At 40.8% G+C, this 10,279-nt stretch overlaps 1 protein-coding gene across 1 annotated transcript; it reads right to left on the reverse strand.

Moving 5' to 3' along the window:
* Positions 1-1,206: 1,206 nt before the first annotated feature.
* LOC115758602 (protein decapentaplegic) lies at positions 1,207-10,027 on the reverse strand. Its single transcript, XM_030699326.1, has 3 exons — positions 9,969-10,027; positions 5,227-6,183; positions 1,207-2,524 (listed from the first exon to the last, which is right to left on the reverse strand). Exons 2-3 carry the CDS (start codon positions 6,167-6,169, stop codon positions 1,638-1,640), a joined length of 1,830 nt encoding a protein of 609 aa, XP_030555186.1. The 5' UTR covers positions 6,170-6,183; positions 9,969-10,027; the 3' UTR covers positions 1,207-1,637.
* Between the last annotated feature and the right edge of the window lie 252 nt (positions 10,028-10,279).

Raw genomic sequence — 10,279 nt, forward strand, 5'->3', positions numbered from 1 at the left:
TATATGACGAGGGGGGATTAACGGCTAGTTTTGAGATACTCACCGTCGCTCGGATTCAAATGTTTCACATTGTCAGCAAAATGAAAAGTCTGCGCATTTAAATTGTTTTTGTTTTTTTTTTTTAATAAAATTTTTTCTTTTATATTTTTTCAACTTTCCTCTTCATGATCACCATCATGATCATCTTCATCGTTATCATCATCAGCAAATGCTCATCATTCATCAAATATATTGGTTTTTGTTGTTGTTTTGTTTTAAATAAATAAAATAATAAAATTTATAAGAAAATTACAAAATACATGGCGCGCTCTGCAACTTCAGGGCGCAGTTACGTTTCGATATTTGCTTTTCGAGTTCATATTTGTATATATGCATATATATATATATATGTGTTTGTTTTTTTTTTTGTTTGTTTTTTTTTTGTTTTTCATAATTTTTCACTAATTACTTTTCAACATGCTGCGCTGCTTAACGTTTAACACTAACTGCTACATTTACATTAATTTAGTCATATATTTAACATACGGTTATTTTTATTCGAGTTTAGCTTAAAACGCATAACAATAAACGATAGTTTTATATTATTTATTTATTTTTGATTTCTTTAGAATTTAAATTAGGTTTTAGTTGTAGTTTAACTTTAGGTTTGCTTTTGTTTAGTTAAGAAGTTTTGCTTTATACAGTTTACAGTTTAGTTTTGGGGAACGAAGTTTTTTGAATACCGTAGCGTCGATATGTATGTGTGTGCTTGTATGTATGTATGTATGTGTGTAGGATAAGTATTTAAATTTAGTACATATACAAGAGAGTTACATACGCAGTATATATATAGTGTATATACATATATGTATATATATATGTATATATATATATATATATATATATATTTATATAATATATTTTTGTGCTGGTCTCTACATAATTTCAAGCTCTTTTTAGCATTTGATTTATTTCTTGATTCGTTTTTACAGTTGTTTTTGTTTTTATTTGTTTTTCATTAGTTATTAACAATTAGGCTGTTGGGCAAAGCTGCGCGCTTTTCACCCAGTTTTCATATATTCATATATATTTATAGCTTAGCATTAGCTTTTATACAATTTGTTCAATTCAGCAGTGCGAGCTGCACGATACAAAAGTATCTCAAAGTGCGGTCTATGGCATTTTGTTGACTGCTACTATGGCTGCAGGAGGCGACAAACTCTGGGGCGGGGGGACAGTATTGGGAGGGGGTGGTATATGGGGGGCGTGGTTGCGGCTATTTACAGTTGGTTGGTCGCGGCGTCTCAACACGTTGGACTCTGTGCAACATTTCCAAAGCCTGGCTGTGGAAAGTGACAGAGGCGCGGCGGCTGCTGCTTGTCGGGCGCTGCTGCTGCCTGCTGCTGGCTGCTGCTGCTGCTGGCGGCGGAGGATGGTGGGGTAGTTTGGGTGGGCGTGGCTGCATTTCGCTCTACATACAATTAAAGTCTACAATTTACACTTAAAATTCAAATATTCAGTCCATTTTGTTTGCGTTGTGTTTAAAGCATTGACGGCTTGGAACCAAACAGCATTTGATGCTCTCTCTCTCTCTCTCTCTCTCTCGCTCTCACTCGCTCTCTCATTTTCTCTCAGTGTCTGTCTGTGTGGGTGTGTCTCTATCGACAACCACAGCCGACAACTGTCATATCCTGATAGTTCTTGAGCACAACTGTCCTTTGGTCATTGAGATAGAGCATCGAGATGCCCTCCAGCTGTGTGGGCACACAGCACGCCTTTGGTACCTTCCCTGGATTGAGATTATTGACTAAGGTTTGCACAACCGCATGGTTTGTGGAATTGAGATGATCGGCCAGCGGGAACTGGCACTTGCCATGGCAATAATATGCATCATAGCCCGGCGGCGCCACAATCCAATCGCTCCAGCCGACATCCTGGAAGTCCACATACAGCGAATGCCGTCGGCAATTATCTTCATTATTTTTGCGTCTCGAGCGTCGCTGATGCCTACGATTGCGACCGCCGCCACCATTGCCGCCCCCCTCCCGCCCGCTGACGTCACGTATGGAACGTGACTTGTGCCGGCCATCGTCCGTGTAGGTGAAGAGCAGCGGCTGCTTGTGCTGCCAATCCTCGTGCGCCTCGTCCGCGCTGCGGCGTAAGCGCACATGATGATGCGGCGCCGGCTTGAGGGAGCGCATCGTCCGCACCTCCACCAGCAGGCCGTAGTTCTTTTGCGGTGTAGCCAGCCACCGATCCACGGCAGGTTGCACGTCCAGACTCACCGTTTCGGTGCTATTCAGACGCACTGTCTTCGTATCCAGCAGCAAATAGCTGGGCTCCCTGTGGCCCCGCACGCCCACCCGGGTGATATCGTAGACGAGCACCTGGTAGCGGGTCCGGTATACCGTTGGGCTAACGCTGAGCGCCTCGCGCGTCAGCTGCAGCTCGGCGGCCTTCAGCTTCTCCTCGGCGGGTATGCTCTTCACATCGAAGTGCAGCCGAAACCGATGATGATGTGGAAATCTATCGTCGATTTTACTATCTGCAACACATACAACAAAAAACAAGGCTGCAGCTTAGTAAATGCAACTAGACTAAATATAAATTAAACACAAAATAAAGGCATGTTGAAGTTTAAACACACTTTTAACCTATGTCGCTTACGGCTTGGCTGACAGGCGAGGTGAATTGAGAAGTTCGCATTTCGAAAGTTTGGTCAAGATATCTTGAAGCACATTAGGTTTGTCTATACAAAAAGTCGGTCGATTCTTTCCTAGAGCTATATGATGATAATAGTCTGATTATGAATATATCTATACATAAACTATTATTTGAACCGATTCTTCCACTAGAGCTATCTGATATAATAGCCTGATTATGATTCGTTTTTGATTATTTTTGTTCTTTTGTAAGGAGCTTAGTAAAACTCTTGAACACCAAAATTGGATATCTTAAAAAACAAAAACCCTTTTCAACAATAACTTTACTTTCAGACAGCTATTCCCGTATGATCTAATGGTTAGATCCTTCCAGTTTCTATACAAATAGACCTATGTAATGTTACATGATAGAAGCTTAAAATGAGAGACTAGTTAGCATAGATCATGAGAGTATCGCGTATATATTACAGATCTCAAATATTCCCTCATCCTCTGTGCGTTACACATACCATAACAAATCTCAAATACCCTCTGCAAGGGTATCAAATGAAGAAGAAGCAGCAGCGAGCCGAAAATCACACGTTCCAGTTGCCCGGGGCGGTTGCTTCGGTCACTTTTGTCGAGCCGACTTTTACGACTGGCGCCTATGCAAAAGACCTGACCCACCCACACACAGGGTACGATCCGCAGCGGCTGGCCACGCAAGGTGCAAGGTGCAAAGGTGGCTCGGCACAAAATCTTAATTTGAATCAGCAACCACCAAGAGACCAGCAACAACAACAACAACAACAACAAAACGGAAAATAGAAAAATAGAAGAAGAAAACTCAAGTACCACGAACAAAGAGACAAGTCGTAAATTCTCTCTGAGCCGCAGCAGGAAAACGAAACCGGGAGGACCAAAACCGAGATCTAGACGGACACAGAGGCAGAGACCGAGACCTAGACCGAGACGAACTCGAATGCGCTGCTCGGCTTAGACACTTGGCTTTAGACACTTGGCAGTGCTACCTGATCAGCCAGCTATCTATGTGTGTGTGTGTGTGTGCGTGTGTATCTGTGTGCTATCTGGGCCTAACTGCTTTATTGTTCATCCCTCTAATCCTGTGGAAAATAATGCGAAATACGCTTTAATAATAATTGTTATTTTTACAAACACAATATAAAAGCCATTTGGCGCATGCGCTAAACGTTCCGGGTGTAATTCCGTAGAAAAATTTCAAGGTCACATTTGGGTTAAGAGTGAACGGCGTCTCAGGTAAAAGGGACACGGCGCATGTCCCTTTCGCCTGGCGACCTTTCATTTGAATGCTGCGGAATTTCCGCGTGATTTCCACAGCTCTTGCGTGAATGATGCCCAGAAAAATATATCGCTGCATCTTCGAGATGCGTCCAGGTATGCAAATCGCTTAGATGAACCACAATTTCAGGGGAAAATCCTGCCGTGCTCTTCATTCGCGTTTTGCTAGCTGGAAAGTACGCGTTGCTCAAAAGCATTGCAGAGAGTCTCTCAGCCAAGAGGCAGTGCAAATGTTGCAACTGCCACACGGCTGCAAGCAGGTGCAAAAACGGTTCACGACATTTAACTAACAGTTTGAGTCTTAGATTATCCCCCCCCCCCCCCCCCCCACCGTCCCTATAATGCCTTGCCGAGTTTTTTTAATATTAAAACGGGAGAATATTAAACTGGAATACTTTAATTTAAGGAATTTGTTGAGAGTTTCTTATAAATATCCTTGAATTATTAAATTTTCTAAAAATAAATTTTCGTTTTTTTTTTTCTTTAAGATACACGAAAATCTAGAGTTCAGTTTTATATAAGTTACGGTTCCTGAATATACCATTGAATTTCGATAATATAAGAGAATATGTGAGGCTTACACTTTTCTTCTAGAACGTTAACATCTTTAAGAAAATATTAATTTTTATCTTCAGATAGTTAAGAGTTTTTTGATGGGGAAAGTATTCAAAGACAGTTTGTTCTATGATCCCCCTCTGTTACCATTTTTACACAATTTAGAAGTACTATTTAAGGTTTGTCTTTTAGTTTTGTTTTTAAGGTTTGATTTAAAGGTCTGCTTTTAAGATTGGCTTTAGAGGTTAGTTTTTGAGTTTTTAAGGTTAGTTTTGAATATTTGTTTCTAAGGTTAATAAAATCTGATTCATGTTTGGCACATTCCCAACTCTTGGGCTCGCAAACTAATCTAAGAAATCTCTAACTAGTTTTTCCTTTGAACACAAAATTTAGATCCAGGATTACCACCAAACTTTACATTATTTAAGTTTGATAAACATTTAAGATCAATTCTAGGTTTTTAGGAATTGAAAACTTACATTAATAAAATATCAAAAATACATGAAATTGTTAATATTTATTTTGATGCGCTTGAGTAAAACTTGTATTATCTATCTATCTAATATCTATCTATCTAATAATCCCCAACTCCATCATACTTTCGTATAACCAAGCTAATCGGCTGTCAAATCGGATACTATTCCACTTTGGAACCATTTATCAACCTCTATAGCACATATGTTTATCTAAGGCTTATCCAAAGTTTATCTAGATGATGTGCGCAACTCACCTTTATGTGTAAAACTTCTCACAGTGTTCGCTGATTTAGTTAATAGTCCCGGTCTGGGTATATTCACGGAATCAATTTCGTGTCCCACAATTTGGGCATAGAGCTTCTTCATTGCCTCCGGTATTATGATTTTAGATCTGTCGATTTTTGGCGGCCTCTTCATGTTGAACAGCGACAGGAGACTGTTTTCGATTTCGACTAGAGTGGATGGATCCGGTTTCACTTTGTCCTTGATTATCTCCTTGCTGCTATATGTGGCCGGCTCGTCCTCGGCGATGATCGCGTCCGCAATGCCCGGCATTTCGAATTCACCCAAAACGCTGTCCGTATTCGTATTGCTCGAATCCGGAATGGAGCTGGAGCTGGAACTGGAGCTGGGGGCGGGCTTCGAGGCGGGGCTGAGGGCAAACACGTTCGCAATGGCGGTTTGTTGCTGTTGTTGCAGCTCCTTTTTGGCCATTGTTGTTGTTGTTGTTGCTGGTGTTGTTGTATTATGATTAGTTAATTGTTTATGCTTATGCTGTTTATTATGCTTATTTTTGGAATTTTTGGAATTTTCTAATTGGTCTGTTCTTGTTTTATGCACTTCGTTAAACTGTTTCAAGGCGGCACTTTTGCTATGCTTGCTTTTGTTGTTTTTGTTGTTTTTCTTGTTGTTGTTGTTGTTGTTGTTGTTGTTGTTGTTAATATCACTATCACTGCTGTAGTTGTTGTTGCTGAGTAGTAACTCGTTGAATGGCTTAAATGCTTTTGCTAATGCTGTCGTAGTTGTTGTTGTTTTAGTTATATTACTATTTATTATGGCCTTTGTTGCTCTTGTTGTTGTTGTTGTTGTTGGCGCTATCGCTGCGATAAATCTCGTTGATATATCCTCGGTGCTAGCAACTTGAACGATCGTTTGAAAAGTCGCCAGCACTGCGAGGAGTAGAAGCCATGCGCGCATGGTCGCTTGCAACTCTGAAACGATACAAAAACATAGGAAATTGTTAAGCATTTGTCGATAGGGTTAAAACGACGCCGACGTCGGCGTCGACGCACACGTTGACTGCGCCGTTCACAGAGCATGGCGTAAAAACGCTCATATGCTTGCCACTCAAAGAGAGCATAGTAGCTGAGAGAACGCGCGCAGCTGTTTGGCTGCGCTCAATGAGCGCGCATGCTCGCGCAAGGCCTGTGTCAGAGCGGGACAACCATAGAGACTGAGCACAACACACACACGCACACACACACGCGACACACAGCAAGGCAAATACGTTTGCGGCTGCGTTGTTAGCGCGCTCTCGACGCGACGCGTGAGTGCGTTTTTGAGCGTGAGAGCGCATTGAGCACTTGGGCCAGGTAGCACAGCAGCAGCAGCAACAGCAACGCCAGCAGCAGCGTCAGCGGCAGCTTCCTTAAGCCAAGTTTTATGGCCGGCGAAAGGTGCGTCCTGCCGCAAAGCAAGCAAGCAGAAGCTACGAAAATGAGCTGTGGCTCATTGGCTGGGCCCAAGCCAACACTCCTCCCGCCGCCCAGCCAACCCACCCAGCTCAGCTCTGTGCTCAATTTGAGTGATTTTTTCTTTATTTTTTCGTGGTGTTGCAACCGCGGACATTGCACCTTTTCGGCGCGCTGACACACGATCTGTGGTAGGCAGCAGCGATTTGTGTCTACGCTTAGAAATTCAATACAAATCAAATACAGGTACACACACGCAAACACACACACATGCACACACGGACAACTACAGAAAGTGGGTTCAATAATATGTTAAGTGAGCGGGGTGGGGTGTGGTGGGCGGGTGCGGGGGGCTGGGCAGGAGAAATTAGAGAAGCAAACGGGGCCGTCATAATTTTTCGTCATTTCTCATTTCTCAAGTTTTTTTTTTTTTCTTTTGTCGTGTGAGACAAACGAACTTATCGGCCTTTGATTTATATACAGGCGGCATTTTCCAAAAAGTTGAAGAAAAAATCAAACTGCTTTTATCTTGGAAAATTTATGAAAATTATTAAAAGTATTCTATATAGATTTCGGTTTTCGGTTATAGGCAATAAATTTGTGAGATGCTATCTCAAGATGAGTCCGTAGCAGGCACCTTAAGCAGGTCTACGTGCCGCACACACACGCACACACGCACACCGTTCCGTGGCACAACAAATTACATGTTGTTTTTCACATAAAGATTAAAATCTTATCTAGTACTAAAAAAACTAAAAATTTTGTTATATGACCAGGCGCTAGGCGCAAAGGAATTTCAGATTTCGTTATAAATGAAAAGAGAACAAGAACAACAATTTGGTTGGCACACGCTGGGGGGTGCCTCGGCCAGCGACGGGGGTTTTTCCTTTTCAGATCTAACGCCTAAGATAAAAACTAAATGAAAATTGTGTTACCCTCAGAGTCTGTGGGACGAGGTTGAATGAACATTTTCATAATTATGCATTGGTTATTGGATTTTTATCTATTGTTTATCAATTGCTTTATGAATTTTTACATAATTTGTTGTTTGTTTTTTTTTTTTTGTATATGTTCCCAGAATTTTGGGTGCTTGGTTCGTCTGCCGCAGGACTACCTGGTCGGGGGTTTCCCCTTTGCGGGCGAGAACTGAATGCAATGCGGGAATTTCCGAGCGAGCGTTGATTCAGAACTTCGAGCCTCAACCTTATGGCTAAAGAAAACCGCAAGCTTTGGGAAAAGTTCAAATTTCATTTATTTTTTTGTTTTTGTTTTTTTTTTAATCGTTTTTTAATTTTGGGTTAACGCAAAACGCAAACGCAAATTTCTTGCGCAAATTGACACATATTTTCGTTGCAAGTTTTCATTTCGATTGGGCAATAGATGACATAGTAGAACCTAAAGATGTGTGTCACACACACACACACAAACACACACACACACAGACAGCACAATATGTTCACACACACACCTGAGAGAAGGGCACACAGCACGCTCTCACAGTTAGTTTGTTGCACAAAGATGCTTAGATACAATGGCACTAGTTGAGGCATTTAATACGCATACAATTCATATTATGTAGTTTGTAATTTATGGGCCAGGACATTGACATCGACAGCCTTTGTGGCCTTTGTGCCATTGCCGACACACTCGAGAGCGGGCCAACGGTACTTTATTGTCAGCCAGCAATGTTCATTCCCGGAATCCCCCTGCCCTCCTCTATGACGATTATGATATGTTATGAGAGTTATTACGCACTCGAATGCGTGAAAATATTTTGATCGAAGCGAGTTGCGGGATTTCAACTAAATTATTTCCATGTGCCAGTTGCATATCACGCCCTTTCGACCCGAAAAGTGGGTGTAAATAGAGAATAATATAAGAAATAGACGAGAAGCGTAAAACGGAAGGAAAGTGTAAGCATGCAAGTGTGCTGTGCGCCTTGCGTCGCCTGGCGCTTGCAATTCTCAACCAGTTAAAGCTTCGAAGAGAATACAAGGCATTCGCCATCTCGGCTTAATTTGTTATGAAATATGATAGAATTTGTTAAGATACATGCAGATAACAAATATTTGTGTCATATGAAAGATATAAGTTGAGCAGGACGAACTAACTTTAATTAAACCGATTCCTTGGGTTATATTAAAGCTAGAAATGATTTTTTCTTCTTCTTATATTTTATATATTTCATATATTTTATATATTTAATATATTTAATATATTTATATACTTTTATAATGGCGACCTTTCCATATCCTATATACCCTGATAATTCGCATTACTTCAGACTTATATCAATTCATCTGAATAAAGAACTTATAGAGAAGTTGTGATCTATACATAAAACATTTAAAATGTTAATAGAAATATATTATTTTAGACATTTCAGTATTGTGCAGCTAACCAATATTTATATTTCAAGTTAATAAAAATTAAGTATCCGACACACACGAGCATATTGCATTTATTTATTGCACTGCATTCCGCATTTGACCCTTCGTAAAGTTATGTAAAATGCCCCCACAAAATAAAACAGAAATTAAGCCCAACTCATTTTCACATTTACCAATATCAAATGAAACTCTGAAATGGTAACACGTGAAATTCTAACCACTGACTATGCATATTGGCAGGGGTTAAGTGCCGGGGGCTGTGTAATTCTTGTTGATCATGTGGCTATACCCTGTATACCCTGTACCCATTGAAAGTGAGTAGAAGGGTCTGAGGTTTTGGGCAAGTGCATGTAACAGGTAATGGAAAGCATCTCCGAACCCTTAAAGTATACATTCTTGATCTGCATCAAAAGGAAGTCAAAAAGGTATTAATATTTATTCTCTGATAACTTCCCCAGTTTTTAAACATTATTTGTGGTTTATCGTAGAGTATTTATAGCTTAAGCTTATATCATTTTTTGAATACGTCGTCTTAAGCTTATAACCCCATAATTGGAACACCAATTATTATGAAATGTATAGCCTTGTGCCTTGGCGTACTTAAGTCCTGTAAATTTCAGCAAGAACGGACTATAAGCACCGAAGTTATTGAAGGATGCATTTCTTATACATTGTGTGGAATAAGAAATAATAGCTGAGCGTGGGGAAGGCTGCAGAGTATCTGGTAGTCGTGCATTTTAGTTTTCGGCGATGCGACCTGCTTGCTTGGTTTGTCTTTGTGTGAGGTTCTCACAGGAAACAATTTACCTAAGCTTAGCGAGAATTGAGCCTTTGAGGCGGGGGCTGTGGGCTGATTGTTGCAGTTCACACACACACACACAGATACACACTCACACATGGGAACAGAGAACTCACCTCAGTCTTATATAGTTTCCTATGTTGTCGTATCTCGGGATCTAGACTTGTGTGTGTAGAGTTATATATCGTTATACTTTTTTACTTTACACTTTATTTCTTTAGTTATTAATTTGTAAGCCGCGTATTTTGATGGATTGGCTCTCGCAGGGCCCTCAGCAAACGTGATTTGATGAATTTATGACATTTACATTTATTTCGTCGGTTTTCCGGGCTGTGCGCTTATCTCAGCTGTTGTTGCTTTGGTTTCTTTCTGCCTCTCCCTCGCACTCCCTATCTCTCGCTCTATCTCTCTCTCACTCTGCCTTAGA

Source organism: Drosophila novamexicana, unplaced genomic scaffold (genome assembly GCF_003285875.2).
Source record: "Drosophila novamexicana strain 15010-1031.04,08,12 unplaced genomic scaffold, DnovRS2.1 tig00000193-arrow-pilon, whole genome shotgun sequence".
Classification (NCBI taxonomy): Eukaryota; Metazoa; Arthropoda; class Insecta; order Diptera; family Drosophilidae; genus Drosophila; species Drosophila novamexicana.